Here is a 22,570-nt window from a genome sequence, read left to right as displayed (position 1 = left end):
CAAGGATGTGTCTTGTTCGGGGTTTTCACTTGATACATAGAAACGCATGGGAGTTGAGTAGAGTTTAAAACGGAAGGTAGGAAGCACGTTTTTCACACAGTTATAAATGCATGCAACAGCTAACCAAGGGACGACATCTGCTGTATTTTTCCGTGACAGGGATTGCAATTGTCTGTGAATCATCGCTCATGGCTGCTGTCTTTGCATACCTGTATATTAACGGCTCTAGATAACTCTGCCAATCTCCTGTGTGTGTGTGTGTGTGTGTGTGTCCTCTCCTCTCTCTGAGCTCTCTGATAACACAGCAAGTTTGCACCCTGTGATTAGATTAACCTGACTCAGCCCGATAAACCTGATTATCCAGCTGGAGAGACTCTGAGGGAGAGACAGATGGAAACGCGTAACACCAGAGGAGGACTCGAAGGTAAAAAATACTTCAGCAGAGCCAAACAGCGATGCAAATGCACGGAGCAGCGTGCGAATTCATCAGAGCAACGTTGCTTCTGTAGCTGTGATTTGTTGTGCGTGTGAAATAAAACCACCGGGTAACTGAAAATCTTGTGGGAAATTGTCAAACTAGGCCAAATTAGTGATTTTCTAATTTAATTAATTAATATGCCGCACATGCCATTCATTTAAAACAGAAAGAGAAAAGGAACACGGAGCCACACACATAGCAGAGCGCCGACTGTTTCTATATCACTCAAACAATCAATATCAATCAATCAATATTTATTTTATAGAGCGCCTTTCATAGTGGACCACCATCACGAAGCGCAATATCACTGCTTGCTGATGAGAATTGAAATCCTCACACCCTGAGAAGAGGAAGGCGCAGAAGGACGGTTTCAGTAATCCGCTTGTTTTGTCAGTGTCTGTAATCTTATTACAGTGTTTGCGTCGGTCTGACGCTCAGTGATAAGAGAATGATGAGTTCTTAATCCCGCGCATCACGTGACTTTGAGATTCCAGCCCCACGCGTATTGAGGTGCGTTGTTGGCGCCCCCTATAGTCCATCTGCCCCAAAGTGCCACAGTTCGCTTTCCCATAGCGTCCGAAAGCACCTCGGAGTACGAACAGGGACGTGCGGTAATTTAGAACGATCGCAGCGTACAGAGAATACGACCAAATGTTTTGCGTCATCGCTCTCTGTATAGAGTGATGAAACCCGCCAGTCAATGTTACGTTAACATATTACATTACACACCCGCCGCTTGCTAGTTTTTCCATATATTTATCAAGAAAACTGAAATAACATGAAATACTACAGTACTACTAGTATAGCGTCCTTTTGATAGACGTTTTCTTTGCTGCGCGTGGGGTGGCTTGGATAATTTTGTTTTGCTGGATTCCAACTACAAAGTCCTTGATGCCCGAGGACAGTACGGAATGCATGCCTTCGGGAAGAGAATTCAATATGTTAACATGAGCCGGCCGGTTTCATTCCACTTTATGAAGCAGAATGGCTTCATTCTGCATAGAGGGTGATGCAACGCGTTTGGCCGTGGCTGTGTGTTGCAGATATCCTTGCTCCCATGTGTTTATAGTTTCGGTATCGGTGCAGCATTCACACAGAACGGTCTACATGCTAGAATGCCTTTGGGACAGTGGGTGGGAATATTGGCAGGGTGTGTTTGACTTCCTCAGTGAATTGTGTTCTTTCAGATCAAGCCTTAGACTGTTTAATCGGACACAATGAGGGCAGCTCCTCTCTTCACAGTCATCTGTAAGTACTGAGCTTTCTACCTTCTATCTGTCCTTGGTCCCGGGTTCAAATCAGACTGACCTTCATTATCAGAGACTGAATTATCGCTTACTTTGAAGAAGGCAGCGGTCTAGATAGCTGAAGTGTGTGTGTGTCTAAAAGTCTGGCATCATCACCCTCTATAGAATTAACTGATTTTGCTTCATGAAGCCAAATAAAAGCTGCTGAATAATGTTATGTTAACGTATTGAATTACATACCACTGCTTTGTAGTTTTCCATATATTTAATGGGAAAACTGACAAAATTGAAATCTAATGTGAAATACTGTACTACTGTTATGGCTTCCGGTAGACCTTTTTGCGATATCATTTTGTAGTTTAAAAAACATCTAAATTATGTTCATAAATTTCTAAAATTCTAGTTGATGCTAAACTTTTGTCCGTAGATGTAAAACTAGACCCAGAATATAGTGGAGAGTCGAACCGAAAAAAAGAAAAACGAAAGTCAACTGGTAATTGTGGAGAAATTACCTACCCGTAGCTTTCACAAACCAGCAACATGTTTTGATAACAATGCGCGCTTACACATCATTCCTATGTTATCACGCACGGTTTCTATATTTACTATGTGAGGATAGTGTTAGCATTCTGTTCTTTAATTTCTTTTCAATGCATCCCTTTGGGCTCGAACTGCCTCTCTTTGTTCTCTCTCTCTCCAGTGCTGACTGCGGGAGTCACCTCTGAAAAAGCTCAAGGTACAAAATCCACAGCCAGTGACCGCTGGACTTGAGGTTTATATGGGGGGAACGCGTCACACGCTGGCCGGAGCATTGCTTTGGGATAAAGTGGAAAAGGACTGTCTGGTTTGATCGATGACGTGTTAATAAGCCTCACATGCAATTCATTTTAAACAGTGAGAGAAAAGGAACACGGAGCCACACGCGGTCAAACGCAGGAGACTTTTTAGAAGTTGTTTAAGACGCCCGATTAAAGCACAAAGCGGTCTAACATTTTCAGACACGAGTGTGTTTCTATATCACCATAAATTCATGCAGGCGGGTATATAAAGGATATCAATGGCTTAGGTGTTACTGTAGCCCTACGTGCCTTGCAAGCAGGATGTACAGTTGTTGTTTTTTCTTAATCTATGGGAAGGTCTTATCGACTTTCAAAGGAAATCTGAAATGATAGGTCATCTTTCACAAAGGCACATGTTAATGATAACGATGTCTCTATAAGGGAGAGACCACAATTCCTGACTCTCCTGTGTTTTTTCTCTTTGTTTTCTGAAGAACAACCCCCCCGGCTGAGCCTGGCTGATGCGGGACGGATCACTGAAGGAGATGCCTTCACCCTGCGCTGCGAGGTTCGGGGTGAAGGTTGGAAATTTCTCTGGATCAAAGTCAGCGAGGGAGGCGAGATGTTCGACAGCGGTACGGGAGGGAACTACACAGTCCGTTCCGCAGCCCTGGTTAATAGCGGACAGTACTGGTGTTTCGCTGGAAGAAACGATGGGATGTATTATGTCAGTAACGGGTTAAGCGTTCAAGTAACCGGTGAGTGAATTAAGCAAAGTGGCCTGTCAGACAGTGAACTCACTTCAGCCTTAGATCAAGCATAAGGCTCTGGCCAAAAGTGTTGCATCACCCTATAGAATGAACTCCCTCAGCTTCATAGAGTCCAATGAAAGCTGCTGAATAATGTTCCCTTGTTAACATATTGAATTCCACCTCCTCTATATAGAATGAACTCCCTCAGCTTCATAGAGTCCAATGAAAGCTGCTGAATAATGTTCTCTTGTTAACATATTGAATTCCACCCCCTCTATATAGAATGAACTCCCTCAGCTTCATAGAATCCAGTGAAAGCTGCTGGATAATGTTCCCTTGTTAACATATTGAATTCCACACCCTCTATATAGAATGAAATCACTCAGCTTCATAGAGTCCAATGAAAGCTGCTGAATAATGTTCCCTTGTTAACATATTGAATTCCACCCCTCTATATAGAATGAACTCCCTCAGCTTCATAGAATCCAGTGAAAGCTGCTGGATAATGTTCCCTTGTTAACATATTGAATTCCACACCCTCTATATAGAATGAAATCACTCAGCTTCATAGAGTCCAATGAAAGCTGCTGAATAATGTTCCCTTGTTAACATATTGAATTCCACTTCCTCTATATAGAATGAACTCTCTCAGCTTCACAGAGTCCAATGAAAGCTGCTGAATAATGTTCCCTTGTTAACATATTGAATTCCACACCCTCTATATAGAATGAACTCCCTCAGCTTCATAGAGTCCAATGAAAGCTGCTGAATAATGTTCCCTTGTTAACATATTGAATTACACACCAGCGCTTTGTAGTTTTCCAGAAACCTAACTGTAAGACTGACAAATTGAAAAAAAAGTCTAACACGAAATACTGCTGTACTACTATGATGGCTTCTGGTATAGACTTTTGCGATATCAGTTTGTATTTCTTTTCGATTGCACGAAAAACAAAGCACACATCTCTAAATAAAATATCTAAATTATGTTAATATAGTTTTTTGTTTAATTGTGGCTCAATCCTAAAATTCTAGATGATGCAAAACGTTTGACCAGAGTTAAACTTTATTTAAAGTGTGATCCGACTTTCTAACCACCGGTGATGTACACATTGTGGACGCTGAAACTCAGGGGGACATCACTGTGTCACCGTATAATGACATTTCTCTCTTTCTGTGATTGAACCCAAGTCCCTAGTACAACACCGCTGACAACTGCCTCCTCTACTGCGAAAACGACAGCTGAGAAAACTGACCTCGGTAAGCTAATGGTCTGAAAATACATACAGTAATAAGGAGAGAGCAAGCTTTTTATATTTAAAATCTTCCGTCCCGAACTGTGTGAACTGGAGTTCGAGAAGATGCAATGCCGAAACTATGGAAAAAATATATATGCATTATAAGAGAGACAGACAGCAAACGGAAGCTTATATAATCAAATAAACAATGGTCGAGGTCCGTTTGTCAGTGGAATGCGTGAGAGGAATTGTCATCGTCCGGTAACTTCAGACGCTCAGTCAGAAACTCTATTCATTTTATGCCTTCTCATGCTTGCTGGTTTTTAAAATCGTGTTTTGTATTTCTGTCACTCAGCCCAAGCGTCCAGATCAACTCGGACTCCAACCCCTTCAAACAGCGAGAGAAAGACCGCTGTGCCTGCTGCTAATTCTGACCAAGGCAAACCACACGGATCCAGCCTGTGTACGAGTAATACGGGGAACGCTTTCCATTGCGCGTCTCTAATGACTGTGTGTTTGTATAGCGGTTACTTAGTAAATCCATGTGTGCTTACACATCATTACAATGTTATTATGCAGAGTTACAATGCAGTGAATGTGGAAATCACCCTAACCCTTTAATAATAATAATAATAATAATAATAATAATAATAATAATAATAATAATAATAATAATAATAATCGTTTTATATAAATAAATAATGTAACAGTGAAGGCGCTTATACCCTCGGAGTGTCTCTCTTGTGTATATCTCTAACAATGCTGTGTTATCAGACTTTGTAACCATCAGTAATGTCTAAAACTCAGGGGAACTTCACACACACAATGTATGGTGACGCTGTATACTGATGCATCTCTGTCTTTATCTCTCAACCCAAGTGTCCAACACCGGACTGCCAGTGACTGCGCGCCGTGCTGAGAACACGATGCTGGGGTCTGCAGATCAAACTGACCCCGGCAAGCAAGCAGAGTCTGTCTGTAAGTGTCAGGGACCTCGCATTGTGTTTTTTTTATTTTTATTGATTTATAATATAATAGAGTCGAGAGGTGTGTTTGTCAGCAGAATGTGTGTGAGCGCCATCAGCTGGGGGAGTCACTGTATATCAAGGTGCTACCCATTTAAAAACTCCCCATAATAAAAGCACAGCACAGTGAAAGCATTGTAAAGCACAGAGTGGTCTGGTAAAGCATAGGAAAGCATTGTAAAGCACAGAGTGGTGTGGTAAAGCATAGGGAAGCATTGTAAAGCACAGAGTGGTCTGGTAAAGCATAGGAAAGCATTGTAAAGCACAGAGAGGTCTGGTAAAGCATAGGGAAGCATTGTAAAGCACAGAGAGGTCTGGTAAAGCATAGGAAAGCATTGTAAAGCACAGAGTGGTGTGGTAAAGCATAGGGAAGCATTGTAAAGCACAGAGTGGTCTGGTAAAGCATAGGAAAGCATTGTAAAGCACAGAGTGGTGTGGTAAAGCATAGGGAAGTATTGTAAAGCACAGAGTGGTCTGGTAAAGCATAGGAAAGCATTGTAAAGCACAGAGAGGTCTGGTAAAGCATAGGGAAGCATTGTAAAGCACAGAGAGGTCTGGTAAAGCATAGGGAAGCATTGTAAAGCACAGAGAGGTGTGGTAAAGCATAGGGAAGCATTGTAAAGCACAGAGAGGTCTGGTAAAGCATAGGGAAGCATTGTAAAGCACAGAGAGGTCTGGTAAAGCATAGGGAAGCATTGTAAAGCACAGAGAGGTCTGGTAAAGCATAGGGAAGCATTGTAAAGCACAGAGAGGTCAAGTAAAGCACAGTAAAATAAAGCAAGGTAAACTAACCCTTAGCCTTGCCTGTCCCACGCTGCTCTGAGGAGGGCAGTAGCTGAGCGGCGTGTCTGTCTGCTTGTCTTCATTGATCTCTCTTTGTGTCTCCTCCAGTTCTGCAGCCCTGGTTCCTGATCACTGCTGTGCTCTGCTCTGTCCTTCTCGTGGTGTCTGTCATCCTGGTGCTGGTGTACCAGCCAGACCAGAGATACACAGGTTCATATTACACTTCAATTACCATTAGACTTACACAGCTGTGCACTTCAATTACAATTACTCTGTCCTTGTAGGATTCCCCTTGTGACTGACCACAGGTCTGAGGTCGTATTATTTTAATTGGGATTTCTCTCTCTCTCTCTCTCTCTCTCTCTCTCTCTCTCTCTCTCTCTCTCTCTCTCTCTCTCTCTCTCCTCTCTCTCAGTCGGCCACACTACAACGTTCCGAAGACGCGGAGTGCAGCTGATCAGATATATGGAGCAAGAGGAGCCCCCTGCCGGCGACACTGCAATGGGAGAGTGAACTTTGCCACCATCTCAAGACCCCAGGGAGCAGGGGGCGTGTCTTTAAAAGAAGCCGGTGACGTCACTCTGTGCGCTCGATTTGACATGAAACACACAGTTTGCATTGCGCTTGAATCTCATTTCTGTACCTTCAGTGTCTCTTGGAAAATGAGTGACAAACTCAATACAAGTATGGTAATATAAAACTTTTAAAAACTGAGAGAAGTTTTTATTTATTTATTCATTGATCTGTAATTGTCTTATCTTGTGGGTGACTGGTTTATTGGTTTGAAATAACACATACATACGCACACACACACACGCACGCACACACACGCACACACACGCACGCACAAAGTTCCGATTCATGTCAACTCACGTACAGTACACGAACGCGTTGAAATCATTCATTACAGGGCTTCTTGAACAAGTATGTCTCAAAGTGTGTGTGTGGTTTAAAGGACAATAGCGCCACCTACTGGCACCGTCGGGTCTTGTTAACACGTGCGCACACACTGCGTGTGATTCTATATCTGTTGCAATACCAGCGAGACGTTTTCATGAATGATTAACAAGCATCTATTTGTAAGATTCACAAAACAAACTGTGCAGACAGGACTCTGTGTGTGTGTGAGAGAGAGAGAGAGAGAGAGAGAGAGAGAGAGAGAGAGAGAGAGAGAGAGAGAGAGAGAGAGAGAGAGAGAGAGAGAGAGAGAGAGAGAGAGAGAGAGAGAGGGGGGGGAGTGAACTGGCGTTTAGTGAAAGTGTGTGTGTGTGTGTGTGAGAGAGAGAGAGAGAGAGAGAGAGAGAGAGAGAACAGGCGTTTAGTGGAAGTATGTGTCTGGGGGGATGTGTGTCAGTTCCTAGTGAAGAGACAGTCCAGACCAGATAAAGCAGTGGGTGAGGTTAGAGAGAGACAGGGGGTTTAAATTGGACAGTCACTCGCCCCCTTTCTTTTGTCCAGGGCCGCGACCCTCTATTCTGTGTATATGGAGAGCGGTGATTGGAGGGAAGTTGAATGGAATAGCCTCCCTTTTTGGCTCTGTCATTAAGCACCGTTATTCCCGATTCATTGTTATTCAGTTCGAGCGCTTTTCAACGCTGCAGCGTCGCCTCGGTTTAGAGTCTTTTAGTGGACGACGCTGACCGGCTCTGGATGGAGAGGATATTGCTGAACTAAAATACGAAAGAGAGAAAGAAAGAAAGATAGAAAGATAAAGAAAGAAAGATAGAAAGATAAAGAAACGTTACCTGCTTTTGTCGAGACTGTATAGGGTATCGTATTACACAGCAAAATATAATTATTTTAAGGACGCAAGGGAGAGATATCGGGGGTTGCAAAAAAGGAATGCATCTTGAGAAAATGCATTTTTTTAATTGTTTGTTTTAATCAAGATGCAATTTAATCATTAAAGAAGCGCGGAAAAGCGTATATGTGTGTGCGTTATGTTGACGGTTTTATAGTTTTGTAAGAATCATAAACATCTACACATTTTCATTAATAATAATAATAATAATAATAATAATAATAATAATAATAATAATAATAATAATAATAATGTGGCAATAGAAGTTAATGTTTAAAAGAAAAACGAGACGTTTTAGCAAAAATAAAAATGTTAAAAAAAGATAAATGATCATTTGTTCTTAAACAATGAATAAGGCAACTTGTTACTAAATGCGTGTGTGTGTGTGTGTGTTTAAATATCGGTAAAGCAGGTATAAGACTATGAGATATAAACGCGTTGTATTGTTTAAAATAATTTAAATCATTTTCACATCAACTAGAGTCTGCGTTATTAAGAACACAACTGAACACAGGACGGAGAACCCGGATATTTCAGACATTTGCATAAGAATTTTAAAAAAGGATTGCATTATTTTAAGGCCGTTCAGAACAAACAAAGCCAAACTTTTTCTTTTTTTTTATTAAAACATTTTGTTATCGTAAAAAAAGAGTCATTCTGTCCTCCGGGTTATATCTGATCAAAATCAGCCGTCGGCAGAATAGCAGCTACCATGTCCCGATCTGATGAAGTAAACAAAATGACAGAGAACGTGTACAAGGTATGTGTCTTATTATTATTATTATTATTATTATTATTATTATTATTATTATTATTATTATTATAATAAAATCTTTATATCAAAAGTACTGTAAGAAATCATTGAAACACCCTGATTTACTGAAACGTTTGAAAATGTACTTTTGACTTTTAAACTTTGATGTCAGGGGTGGGAATCAGACTCCTATCCCACAGCAACGTCACCCAGTCCAGGTTTTACTACCAGCTTGATCAGCCCCCAGTGTGTCTAGGTAACAAGCTCAGGTGTGTCTTATTATTAAACACCTAGTGAAACCAGGAATGGATTTAAATGCAATGCAATGGGAGTCTTTTTTTCCCATCTCATAAAGGAAAGAAACATTTTTATATGAAAACACCTCAGGGTGTGAGGATTTCAATCTCCGCTCAGTAATCAGTGATATTGAAACAACAGGCGCTCCGTGTGTGAAAATGTTAGACCGCTTTGTGCTTTAATCAGGCATCTTAAACACTCTAATCTACTTCACTGGCAGATAATGTGAGATGCATGATCAGAGCAGGTCAGAGCTGGTCAGGGCTGGTCAGAGCTGGTCAGGGCAGGTCAGAGCAGGTCAGGGCTGGTCAGGGCTGGTCAGAGCAGGTCAGAGCAGGTCAGGGCTGGTCAGAGCAGGTCAGAGTTGGTCAGGGCAGGTCAGAGCTGGTCAGGGCAGGTCAGAGTAGGTCAGGGCTGGTCAGAGCTGGTCAGGGCTGGTCAGGGCAGGTCAGAGCTGGTCAGAGCAGGTCAGAGCAGGTCAGGGCTTGTCAGAGCTGGTCAGGGCTGTAGTCTACTCTGATAAACAGTGATCCAGGCATCATCATAAGGTTAGGCCTGGTTCAAACTGCCCTTCTTCTTCGATTGCGATCTTGTCCGCTCTCAGAGAAAGGAATAAACAGCATCTTTATCAGCACCGGGACCCCACTTGGACTCTGAGTTTAACATGAAATTAACTTTTTTTCCCCCAGGTAATTCTTGAGCAGTTCAACCCCGGTCTAAAGAATTTCGTCATTATGGGAAAAAATTATGAGAAAGCCTTAACTGGTAGGTACAATTGTGTACATATATCATGCAAAAAGATTTTAATTGAATGGGGTGTGTGTGTGTGTCAGTGTCTGTGTGACACCGTGTGTATGTATGTGGGTGGGGGGGCTGTGTGTGAAGAAATGTGAATTGTTGCTGTTGGTGTTGTGTAGACAGACAGACGAAGGTGTTTTCGGTTTATTAGGGGTCTCTCTGGCTGCTAAAGGATATTTCGATGCTCTGGTCAAGCTGGGAGAGCTGGCCAGCGACAGTCAGGGATCCAAAGAGTTGGGTGAGTCCATCTGTATGGAATGATTTCTTCCTCTTCTAAGTATTAGTATCAGAATATAATATGTGTGTGTGTGTGTGTGTGTGTGTGTGTGTGTGTATATATATATATATATATATATATATATATATATATATATATATATATATATATATATATATTATACAGTCGTGTGCACCTGTATTAGAACACACTCACATGGCTTCTGTAGTTTTGATTTGTTTTGCATATAAAATCAAACCACTTGAACTGAGCTTCTTGGAAAATTGTCAGGCAAATTGGTGATTGTCTCATTTAACTGACAACTTGAATAAGCCACACGTGAAATTCATTTCAAACAGTCAGAGAAAAGGAACACGGAGCCACACGCGATCAAACGCAGGAGACTTTTTAGAAGTTGTTTAAGGCGCCTGATTAAAGCACAAAGCGGTCTAACATTTTCACACTGTTGTTTCTATATCACTGATTACTGAGCGGAGATTGAAATTCTCACACCCTGAGGTGTTTTCATGCAGGTAGGGTATATATAAAGGATATCAATGACACATCTGGAGGTGTTCCAGTACATTTTCACACGGCTGTATGTAGAATGTATTGTTTGTCGTCCTGCCTCTCTTTCTCTTTCTCTCTCTAACTCCCTCCCCCACTCATAAAGCTGCAGACTGACCCAATCACACCATGTGATGTGAATAAACCCAGAACAATGGACACTCTCTCAGTACCCCCCCCTCTCTCTCTCTCTCTCTCTCTCTCTCTCTCTCTCTCTCTCTCTCTCTCTCTCTCTCTCTCAATCCCTTAAAGATGCATTACCCACAATCCTCTTGCAGTACCACTCTCTCTCAGTACCCCTCTCTCTCCCACTTTCTCTCTCTCCCTCTCCCTCTTTCTCTCTTAAAGATGCATTACCCACAATCCTCTTGCAGTACCACTCTCTCTCAGTACCCCTCTCTCTCCCACTTTCTCTCTCTCCCTCTCCCTCTTTCTCTCTTAAAGATGCATTACCCACAATCCTCTCGCAGTACCACTCTCTCTCAGTACCCCTCTCTCTCTCAGTACCTCTCTATCTCCCTCTCTCTCTCCCTTCTGTTCCTCCACATCCTTCCATAGTAGAAAAAAAAGAAATCAATTCTCTCCCTTAAATCCTGAATTTGACACTGCAATAGAAGTTCTGTGTGTCAGTTTGTTTGAATTACTGTACTGTACGTTTCTAAAGAGTTTCTAAAACGTGATTTCTGACCACAATATTCTTACAAAATCAGTAAGAACGGTCTACGAATAAAAAATAAGTGCCGAGATACAAATTCAAAGCGAGCTTGTTTAATCTGTGACTGTTTCTTTCAGGAGACACACTTTTCCAAATGGCCGAAGTTCACCGACAAATTCAAGTGCAGCTGGAAGAAGTGGTGAGTCTGTCTGTCTGTGTGTGTGTCTGTCTGTCTGTCTGTCTGTCTGTCTGTCTGTCTGTCTGTCGTCTGTGTGTGTGTCTGTCTGCCTGTCTGTCTGTCTGTCTGTCTGTCTGCCTGTCTGTCTGTCTGTCTGTCTGTATCTGTCGGTCTGTCTGTCTGTCTGTCTGTCTGTCTGTCTGTCTGTCGTCTGTGTGTGTGTCTGTCTGCCTTTCCCCTCTCTCTCCCCTTTCTATCTCCCTCTCTCTCCCCCTCTCCATTTTCCCCCCTCCCTTCTCTCCCTCTGTCTCCCCTTTCCCTCCTCTCTCTCTCCCCCTCTCTTTCCCTCCTCTCCCTCTCTCTCCCCTTTCCCTCCTCTCTCTCTCCACCTCTCTTTCCCCCCTCTCCTTCCTCTCGCTCTCCCCTTCTCCTTTTTCCCCCTCCCACTTCTCCCTCTCTCACCTCTCCCTCCTCTCTCTCTCCCCTCTCTTTCCCTCCTCTCCCTCTCCCTCTCTCTCCCCTCTCCTCTCTCACCCCTCTTCCTCATCTCTCTCTCTCACTCTATAACGCAACCTTTCTTTTCTGTTCTCAGTTGAAGCTTTTCCACTCTGAACTGCTTTCCCAGCTGGAACAGAAACTTGAGCTGGATCTGAAATACCTGACGGTGAGTGGAGCCTCGAGTCTCGAACTCCAGTGATCCAGTGCTGGGAAATGTGTTTAAGAAGACCTTGTTTTCAATACAGTCATGAATGAAATCATTGTTTTTTTGTGTACAGGTTTAATTAGGCTATGTTAAACAATGATTACAACATGTGTTTGTTTCAGGGTTGTAAAACTCTAATTAGCTCAGAGGGACCAGAGGATAAGAAGAGATTTATAATATACTGCACCAAAAAACAGTATTATATATATATATATATAGGAACATAATTTAGATATTTTATTTAACTTCATGTAAGGTGTTTGCTTCTCTGTCTCTCTTTCAGGCCACTCTGAAGAAGTACCAGGGAGAGAGGAGATCAAAATCAGACTCCATCGAGCACTGTCAGTCCGAGCTCAAGAAACTGAGGAGGAAGAGTCAGGGGAGCAGGCACCCCCAAAAATACGGGGACCGAGAGATGCAGGTGACCCCAAAGATATGTGTGTCTGTGTCGTCCTGACATTCAAATAGAGCCACAGCTGCAGACTATATTAAAGTCCTGCTATAACTCTCTCTCTCTCTCTGAATCTCTGCCATTGTGTTAATGTTCCCACCACACGCTTGCTCTCTCTTGAATACACACTCCTTCACTCTCTATACAGCCAGGATTAGAGTGAGGAATGTGAAAGCCGTCTCAGCTGAGGGGGGAGAGGAGGGAGGGGGAGGGAAAGGGAAGGGGTAGAGTGGAAAGAGAAAGGGACTGAGGGATGAGATAAATAGAGGCAGACGGAGGAGAGCTGTTTGTTTAGGATGCTTCCCACTTTGTAACAATAGGGGGGTTTCATATCAGGAAGGAGAGCAGGAAAGGCAAGGGTGATGTCACGTCCTGTCACACACAGCTGTGGCCAAACAAAGCAAGGGGGGAGAGAGAGTGAGAGAGAGAGAGAGAGAGAGGGGGGGAAGAGGGAGGGAGGAGAGAGAGAGAGAGGTGGGGGAGAGGGAGAGAGAAGAGAGAGAGACAAGAGGAGAGAGAGAGAGGGAGAGAGGAGAGAGGAGAGAGACAAGAGGAGAGAGAGAGAGAGAGATCAAGAGAGAGAGAGATCGAGAGAGAAGAGGAGATAGAGAGAGAGAGAGAGAGAGAGGGGGAGAGGGAGATGGGAGAGAGAGACAAGAGGAGAGAGAGAGGGAGAGGGAGAGAGGAGAGAGGAGAGAGACAAGAGGAGAGAGAGATCAAGAGAGAGAGAGATCGAGAGAGAAGAGGAGATAGAGAGAGAGAGGGGGAGAGGGAGATGGGAGAGAGAGACAAGAGGAGAGAGAGAGATCAAGAGAGGGAGAGGGTGAGAGAGAGAGGGGGAGAGAGGAGAGAGGAGAGAGAGAGACAAGAGGAGAGAGAGATCGAGAGAGAAGAGGAGAGAGAGAGGGGGGAGAGGGAGAGAGGAGAGAGACAAGAGGAGAGAGATCGAGAGAGGGAGAGGGAGAGGGAGCGGGAGAGGAGAGAGAGAGGCTGTGGTTTTGATTTGCTGTGCATATTAAATCAAACCACTGGATCTGAAAATCTTGTCTAAAAATTGTCACAATAGGCAAATGAGCGATTGTCAGACATGCAATTCATTTCAAACAGTGAGAGAAAAGGAACACGGAGCCACACACGGTCAAACGCAGGAGGCTTTTTAAAACACAAAGCGGTCAAACATTTTCACACACAAGTGCCTTTTGTTTCTATACCAGTGATGACTGAGCGGAAATTGAAATTCTCACACCCAGTAGAAAGGCAAGCTTGCTACCTCGTTTTTGGTCAAGTCAAGAGAAATTTGATCTTTAGTTTTTTTTTTCAAATCTTTCTTTTCTGTCTATTGTGTCCCCATTTTTCTCTATGCTGCTCTGTTCCCATGGAAACGGTTCCTGTGAGTTCCGGGAACTAAGGGGAGGGGTTTGGGTTAATGAAAACACCTCGGGGTGTGAGAATTTCAATCTCCGCTCAGTAATCAGGGATATAGAAACAACAGGCGCTCCGTGTGTGAAAATGTGAGACCGCTTTGTGCTTTAATGAGGCGTCTTAAACCACTTCTAAAAAGTCTCCTGCGTTTAACCGTGTGTGACTCCATGCGGATGTCCTGCAGATAAGATGTTAAATCAGTGTCCTATTGGAAGTGACTCTGCATATAATGCACAGTTCACAGCCTACCTCTGTAAAGCGCTTTGTGATGGTGATCCACTATGAAAGGCGCTATATAAAAATAAAGATCTGTCTGTTTGTCTGTCTATCAATCTATCTATCTATCTATCTATCTATCTATCTATCTATCTATCTATCTATCTATCTATCTTTCTCTTTATCTATCTATCTCTCTCTATCTATCTATCTATCTATCTATCTATCTATCTATCTATCTACCTATCTCTCTCACTATCTATCTATCTATCTATCTCTCTATCTCGCTATCTCTCTATCTCTCTCTCTCTATCTATCTATCTATCTATCTATCTATCTATCTATCTACCTATCTCTCTCTCTATCTATCTATCTATCTCTCTATCTCGCTATCTCTCTATCTCTATCTCTCACTATCTATCTATCTATCTATCTATCTATCTATCTATCTATCTATCTATCTATCTAATATATGCCTCTGCTGTATAGAGATTCCTGTCTCTGTGTTTCTTCCCAGTTCGTGGAGTTGATGAGCCGACGGCAGGGGGAGTTGGATCAGCTGGTTGCCGCGGGTTACCGCTCGGCGCTTACGGAAGAGAGGCGGCGCTATTGCTTCCTGGTGGACCGTCAGTGTGCCGTCACCAAACACTTCAACATGTACCACAGCAAGGTGCGGTCAAGCATGGCCACCATTGCCATCAGAACCTAGGGCTATCCTCCCGCTGCACAGCAGTGTGATCCATTCCTGGTTTCACTAGGAGTTTAATCATAAGACACACCTGTACACACTGTGGCTGACCAAGCTGGTAGTAAAACCTGGAACTGATCAGACTGCTGTGCAATGGGAGTCTTATTTCCATCTGCGGGTGTGTTAGCAGTTCTCCGATCTTATATGAAAAGTAATATTTCTGTATTGAAGTTGCAGTTCCTCTTCCCTACCAGGTGAGGGAGCTGCTGTCTCAGAAGCTGTCTTGCTGGCAGGCGTCCTGCTCCCAGCCCACCAGACTGCCAGAGAGAGCGTTGAACCTAGTGCGGCAGACTGCAGCCGGCTCCGGGAATGCTGGGATAGCCGAGGTCCTCCGAACTGCAAAACTGGGAAACACAGCAGCCCTGGAACTGGGGGGAAGTCATGTGAGTGTGTGTGTTACTGGATCTGATGGGGCCCAATGGGGGACTTGCAATTTGAGGTTAACAGATTGTATTGAGAATCCTTGGTTGAATTTGTTCCTGGCTGTACAGCTGTGGACAAAAGTTTTTGCATCAACACCCTGTAGAATGAACACATTTTGTTTCATAAAGTCGAATGAAACCTGCTGAATAATGTTATGTTAACATGTTGAATTACACACCGCTTCGTAGTTTTACATATACTTAAATGTCGCTGTGTATCTGTCTGTTTATTTCTAAAATGTTATCTCTCTCTCTTCCCAGAGGCTCTCTGTACAGGAAGTCCCGCCCCTCCCAAATGGCGCCGCCCACCGCAACCGAGGAAGAGACACGCCCACTAACAATGAGCCATCCCATAATTCCTCCGCCCCCGTCTCTCGTTCCCAGACACCCATCTCCCATCATGGATCCCTTCTCTCAAGTCTTTCCAATCCCCACAATCCGCCTCTTTCTGTAACCCCAAACACCATGGTTACCCACAATGCACCACCCTCATCTCAGAATAGTTCCCACAATGCAACGCTTGCCTCGCATCTGTCGGTTACTCATAACCCGCCTCTATCCAGACCACAGAGTCCTCCACTATCCCACAATCCTCCAGTCTCACGCTCCCACACCCCACTGGACAGTCAGATTCTGGTAGAAGAAAGGGAAAGTTGTCCTCCTTCCCATGAGCCCCCTCTCACTCAGCACCTCCCTCCTCCAGTGTCCCACAATCCCCCTCTGCTCAAGGCCAATGATATCTATGCCACCAGCACCCTGCCACTGCCGCGAAAACAAGGAATCGAGGCTAGACTGCATTTCCTGGGTGAGTTTATTTGGAAACACGTCCTTTTCATTTTTTAAATTGTTTTCCAGTGTTTTAGAGCAGACTACTTCACCTGGTCGGCTGTTACTTGCATTTATAACGCTCTGTGTAAAGAAAGGGCTTCCTACTCGGCTTCCATTTCTGCCCTCTTGTTCATCCGTCTGTGGTGAATTTGAAGCAGTGTCCAGGGTTAACGTTATCTAGACCATTTATGATTTTAAAGACTTCAACACAATCTCCCTCTGCTTCCCTCTCTCTCTCTCTCTCAGGAGGGACTCTGCCCCGTGTCTCTCCCTCCCATCCTTCTCAGGTCCTCGCTCTCTTCCCTCACTCTCCTCAAGTGGGTGGGCTGACAGAGGCAGTGGGCGGGGCCTCGTTACTTCACTTCCTGCCCGGAGACACGATCGCCCTGCTCATCTCGGAGCCGAGGGACGGCTGGCACTATGGAGAGAACGAGAGAACTGGCAGGTAAACGAGACGGGCAATAGTGCAAGGATAGCGCATCAGCTGAGGATCCAGTGACGAGGTGCTGAGGTCAGGAGAGTCCAGTGCAGAGCAGGAGGGGGAGGATCCAGAGATCTGCTAGTGCAGTCTGGTTAAATTGAGTAATCGATTGCTAATTAAACTTGTATAAAAGAGCCTGGATCGGTTTCGAAAGTGGGTTCAGAGTTAGAAGGATAGCTGCCTGTGTCTTTTGCTTAAGAAAAAGGGGTTTCTTGGAATTTGATTGTATTTGAGGAATCATCAATACAAGTGCCCAATGTTCTGTTGCAACTTAAATCTGCTTTTCTTGTTGAATCCTGCTTTCCAACCTGTTAAACCGAAGGAACAGGGACCCGATCTTTCAGGAACAGCGGTGTCTTGAAACCTGGTTCCAGGAGACCCCCGTCCAGTGGGAGACCAAGTTTGAGGTTTGCTGTATCAAACCCCAAGTCTCCCTGCCTGGTGCGCCGCGCAGTGTCGTGAAACCCTGTCTCCTCAAAACCAAGTTCCAAGCCTCAAAAGTAGCTCTGCGTTCCTTCAAACTTTACAGACTCACTACGGCAATAGTTAGACCTTTCAGAGTAATCAAGGGATCCAGGGTGTACCAGGAGAGAATGACCCCACACCAGGGTCATGCCAAATCCAATCTCTCTCTCTCTCTCTCTCTCTCTCTCTCTCTCAGGAAAGGCTGGTTCCCGTTTTCGTACACTCAGCCTATTCAGAATTCCCCTGACAGTCCAGACCCGAGGTGAGTCTTTCCTCTCTCACCCCACACTGCTCGCTGCTTTTCTTTGCTCCCGTTTCCTCTCTGCTTCCCTTCATTCCGAACTTTCTGTTGTTTTTGTAGGGCGCCATTTTGAATCACAACTCTCTCCAATGGGTTTGCAATTCAATAGAAAGTGTGTGAGCGAGCAAGCTTGATTCAGACCATGGTTGCAATTAACCCAAACTCTCTCTCTCTCTCTCTATCTCCTCTCTCTCTCTCTCCTCTCTCTCTCTCTCTCCTCTCTCTCTCTCTCTCCTCTCTCTATCTCCCCTCTCTCTCTCCTCTCTCTCTATCTCCCCTCTCTCTCTCTCTCCCTCTCTCTCTCTCTCTCTCTCTCTCTCTCTCTCTCCTCTCTCTCTATCTCCTCTCCTCTCTCTCTCTCTCTCTCTCTCAGCCCCCCTCCCCCTGTCTCGAAGCTGAGTGGCAGCGTTGGGAACCTTGACAAGATCGGCACCACAGGATCAAACCATGTGAACGGGGAGGAGGGCGAAGACGGGTACACCCCCCCTCCTAGAGTTAGTACCTTCCGACCCAGGCCCTACAGCATGATGAACCCAGACATCTCACAGGTAAGAGAGGGGTGGTAACTCAGTAATGGAGTGCGGGAGTATTTAGGACAGGGAGCCAGTTGTGTTGGTGATTATGAATCACGTTATTATCGTTATTGTTCTGTGACAAGTTGTCCTCCGGTAGCAAAGAGGATAACGCAGTCATGAGAGGAAGAGCCACGCGGGTACACAGCTGGATTTATACTGGAGATCAGACCCTTAACTGGTGTTCACTTCTCCTCTGGTTTACAGCTAGTTGTCGATTTTGGAGCAACAACATCCTCGCCAAACAGGTAAGACTAAATCAAGCATTCTCACCCTCTCCTCTCATCCTTCCATCCTTCCTACCCTCTCCTCTCAACCTTCCATCCTTCCCATCCTCTCCTCTCATCCTTCCATCCTTCCCACCCTCTCCTCTCATCCTCTCATCCTATCCTCCCTCCTTTTTGCCTATCAACAGGATTTGGCCAAATGCTCATATTGATTATGGTATCTCTCTCTCTCTCTCTCTCTCTCTCTCTCTCTCTCTCTCTCTCTCTCTCTCTCTCTGAAGAAACCCGTTTGCTCACGTGCGTCTCAGAAGGACGGTCACTAACGATCGCTCTGCGCCCCTCATCCAATGAGACGCTCCCTGTGCCAGGATCCACCAATCACAGGACGGGCACGACCATGTTGTGTTTTTCTGTGTTCTGTTGGGGTTGGGATAAATGTTGCTTGTATTCCAGGCTGGGGAAACTAGGGGTGGGGGGTCAATTAGAACGTAGTGCTGTTTTTTTTGTTTTTAGAGTTACTTGGTGTAACGGGGTGGAGACTGGGCACGAACCTGCGAGCGTCTTTACCCACAATGCAAATCTTTGCCTTAAGGAATGCAGTGATCGGAAACAGTTTCCTCTGTTTTCCACCGGGGGCATCGTGTTTCCACTCTGCTTGCCCCGTTATCTGCGCCTGTTCTCTCTCTCTCTCTCTGTGTGACGAAGTCCTTTGTCTCCACCATTGTCCTTCCTAAGAGGGTAGAAACTGAACAGGAGGTTTATAAACCTAAAAGACTTGCCAGTGTTTCAAAAAAAAATCCTGGGTTTGCGTGGATGTTATTATTTATTTCTTAGCAGACGCCCTTATCCAGGGCGACTTACAATTGTTACAAGATATCACATTATTTTTACATACAATTACCCATTTATACAGTTGGGTTTTTACTGGAGCAATCTAGGTAAAGTACCTTGCTCAAGGGTACAGCAGCAGTGTCCCCCACTGGGGATTGAACCCACAACCCTCCGGTCCAGAGCCCTAACCACTACTCCACACTGCTGCCCAAGTTGCTGGAAGGATTGTGCAAGTGAGTAAGAAGGATTGAAGGGTGATGCATTTTCTAGAGGGTCGGCGTGGGGGGTGCAGGAGATTTTCCGGGAGGGGTAGAGAGAGGAGGATGGGGGTTAGATAGGATGAGAATGTGATGAGAGAGGGGGGAGATGTGAGAGAAGGAAGGAGAGCAAAGTGAAGAGGAGGGAGAGGGGCGCGGTGCGGAACGTTTGAGAAGCAGTGTTCTAGAACTCTGTAAAGAACACTTGATGATCGAAACTGAGCTGGGGTCAAAGTTCAACGGAGTTGAACGGAGCGTGTATTAAACATTCCATTAACTAACTAATTTTGCCAAAAAAATAAATAGTATTTGCAAACACTGTATTACAAAAAGCATTATTTTAAAAACATATATTTTATGGGGTTTTTTTTGTTAGGAGTAGAAAAAACAAATGCTCACTAAACCTGAAATGAATCGATTGTATTTGCCCAGGTTGGAAATCCAGAAGCACTGTAATGCTCATCGTATCTTTCTATTACTTTTAGATGGATCTGTGATTTCTGTTCAGACGGGTGTATTGCTAACTGTGTATTTGAATAACTGGTTCAGAAATTGAGATTTTCCATTAATTGTGATTATTTTTTAAGCTTACTGGTCTTCACATTGCATCTACGTTTATCATTTCACACACAGGGCAGGTTTACTTAATCAGGCTTTAGATTAGTTTAGTTTAGTCTCTTCACTTTGTGGCCTCAGGGCCAGCACAGGTACATCTCAATAGTGAAACACTAATACAAAGAGAGGCTCTTTTTTTTCTTTTTTACAAACAATATTCCTAATTAATCTTTCGGGCTGATCTAAATTCCAATGGAAATGACGCCCGGTTGAATCGGACTATTTGTCTTTTTGTAGTAATGCAAATATCTGGTGTAAATGGAATGAAAAATAAAAACTAAAAATACATTTTAGAAAAATCAGAGTTGTTGTGTTTTGCTGGGTGGTGTTGTGTGTGTTTTGCTGTGTGGTGTTGTGTGTGTGTTTTGCTGGGTGGTGTTGTGTGTGTTTTGCTGGGTGGTGTTGTGTGTGTGTGTTTTGCTGGGTCGTGTTGTGTGTGTGTTTTGCTGTGTGGTGTTGTGTGTGTGTTTTGCTGGGTGGTGTTGTGTGTGTGTGTGTTTTGCTGGGTGGTGTTGTGTGTGTGTGTTTTGCTGGGTGGTGTTGTGTGTGTGTGTTTTGCTGGGTGGTGTTGTGTGTGTGTGTTTTGCTGGGTGGTGTTGTGTGTGTGTGTTTTGCTGTGTGGTGTTGTGTGTGTGTTTTGCTGGGTGGTGTTGTGTGTGTGTTTTGCTGGGTGGTGTGTGTGTGTGTTTTGCTGTGTGGTGTTGTGTGTGTGTTTTGCTCGGTGGTGTTGTGTGTGTGTGTTTTGCTGGGTGGTGTTGTGTGTGTGTGTTTTGCTGGGTGTTGTGTGTGTGTTTCGCTGTGTGGTGTTGTGTGTGTGTTTTGCTGGGTGGTGGTGTGTGTGTTTTGCTGGGTGGTGGTGTGTGTGTGTTTTGCTGGGTGGTGGTGTGTGTGTTTTGCTGTGTGGTGTTGTGTGTGTGTTTTGCTGGGTGGTGTTGTGTGTGTGTTTTGCTGGGTGGTGTGTGTGTGTGTTTTGCTCGGTGGTGTTGTGTGTGTGTTTTGCTCGGTGGTGTGTGTGTGTTTTGCTGGGTGGTGGTGTGTGTGTTTTGCTGGGTGGTGTTGTGTGTGTGTGTTTTGCTGGGTGGTGTTGTGTCTGTGTGTTTTGCTCGGTGGTGTTGTGTGTGTGTTTTGCTGGGTGGTGTTGTGTGTGTGTGTTTTGCTGGGTGGTGTGTGTGTGTTTTGCTGGGTGGTGTTGTGTGTGTGTTTCGCTGTGTGGTGTTGTGTGTGTGTTTTGCTGACTTGTGTACATGTTTGGACGAAACATTGCCATACTTTCCACTCACAAAGCATTGTCCCCTGGAGGTAACTATAGTTCTTCCCGAGGGGTTTAGTTTCTTACAATGAGACGAGGTCTGCAGTCCAGATTTGTCTTATGAATCAGTCAAGTAAGAAAGCTTCATTTTTAAATAGCACATCATTTGGGGGTGAACTGTTCACCTCACTCTCATTATTCCTTGTATTTATTTACGTCTTCGAGTTGTTTGGATTTTAGGGAGTCACAAAACACTGAAAGCGAAGTTTTTAATGACTATTTTCACAAAACCGATGTCCAGCGACAGGTTTGTCCGGCGTTGTGATGTGTTGTGTGGAGAGGAGGACACTCAGCGTGATGACTTAATTTGAGGCCTTGAGAAAAAAAAAATATTGACAGAAAACCTTGTTTGTTAATTAATTGCATTCCCGGAAATACATATTTTTTGTTTATTACTGGATTTCACGTGACCATGTTTATATTCTGGTTAAATCTTAAACACTGTTTACATTTCATGTGTATCAAGGCTCAAAAATGTGGTCAATATTTATTTTGAATGTTTGTTGTTCTTAGCTGTACAAATATCATTTCATTTTATAGCCAATTTGCCTGTTGTGTAACATTCAGAACAACAAAAACATATCCAAATATTTTAGAGATTCATCTTAGTGGTCTAAAGGTCAAACCGCATGAGCTTTTAAAACACATTTTGACATAACAGTTTCTCTTCTGTCGGACTGTATTGCTGATATCAAAAGATGGATGCATGATAATTTCCTTCAGTTAAATTCTGACAAAGCTGAAATTTTGCTCCTGGGATCTGTGAATCATTTGCACAGAGTTACTTTCTGCTCACTGTCATTAGATGGTTCTGATATTAAAGTCAGTTCTAGTGTTAGGATCTTGGGTGCTGTTATGGATTCCTCCTTAACCTTTGAACCTCGCGTACGCAGTGTTGTTAGGACAGACTTTTTTCACCTCTGCAGTATTGCCCGTTTATGTCCTTTTAGAACATAAGAACATAAGGAAGTTTGCAAACGAGAGGAGGCCATTCGGCTCATCTTGCTCGTTTAGTTGTTAGTAGCTTATTGATCCCAGAATCTCATCAAGCAGCTTCTTGAAGGATCCCAGGGTGCCGGCTTCAACAACATTACTGGGGAGTTGGTTCCAGACCCTCACAATTCTCTATGAAAAAGTGCCTCCTATTTTCTGT

The 22,570-nt window shown here is 44.1% G+C and overlaps 2 protein-coding genes across 7 annotated transcripts; both read left to right on the top strand.

Annotated features, from left to right (window-relative positions):
* The first annotated feature begins 88 nt into the window (after positions 1–88).
* Positions 89–8,015, top strand: LOC117410157 (uncharacterized). 6 transcript variants are annotated; one of them, XM_059021612.1, is made up of 9 exons: positions 89–424; positions 1,666–1,726; positions 2,426–2,461; positions 2,999–3,262; positions 4,448–4,516; positions 4,850–4,963; positions 5,374–5,472; positions 6,411–6,512; positions 6,718–8,015. In XM_059021612.1, the coding sequence occupies exons 2-9, from the start codon at positions 1,696–1,698 to the stop codon at positions 6,813–6,815; spliced, it is 813 nt and encodes a 270-aa protein (XP_058877595.1). In that variant the 5' UTR covers positions 89–424; positions 1,666–1,695; the 3' UTR covers positions 6,816–8,015. The 6 variants fall into 6 exon arrangements, with proteins under 6 accessions (XP_058877595.1, XP_058877596.1, XP_058877594.1 ...); XM_059021613.1 differs by lacking the exon at positions 1,666–1,726 and having other exon boundaries at positions 4,850–4,957; XM_059021611.1 differs by lacking the exon at positions 1,666–1,726.
* Positions 7,620–20,407, top strand: LOC117969974 (brain-specific angiogenesis inhibitor 1-associated protein 2-like protein 1). The gene is made up of 14 exons (XM_059021609.1): positions 7,620–8,863; positions 9,844–9,919; positions 10,104–10,190; positions 11,529–11,590; positions 12,162–12,233; positions 12,556–12,693; positions 14,879–15,031; positions 15,304–15,492; positions 15,793–16,336; positions 16,606–16,804; positions 17,502–17,567; positions 17,980–18,154; positions 18,386–18,426; positions 18,687–20,407. The coding sequence occupies exons 1-14, from the start codon at positions 8,816–8,818 to the stop codon at positions 18,754–18,756; spliced, it is 1,920 nt and encodes a 639-aa protein (XP_058877592.1). The 5' UTR covers positions 7,620–8,815; the 3' UTR covers positions 18,757–20,407.
* Positions 20,408–22,570: the final 2,163 nt, after the last annotated feature.

This window comes from Acipenser ruthenus, unplaced genomic scaffold, assembly GCF_902713425.1.
Source record: "Acipenser ruthenus unplaced genomic scaffold, fAciRut3.2 maternal haplotype, whole genome shotgun sequence".
NCBI lineage: Eukaryota > Metazoa > Chordata > Actinopteri > Acipenseriformes > Acipenseridae > Acipenser > Acipenser ruthenus.
This window is presented reverse-complemented; position numbering and strand designations above follow the sequence as displayed.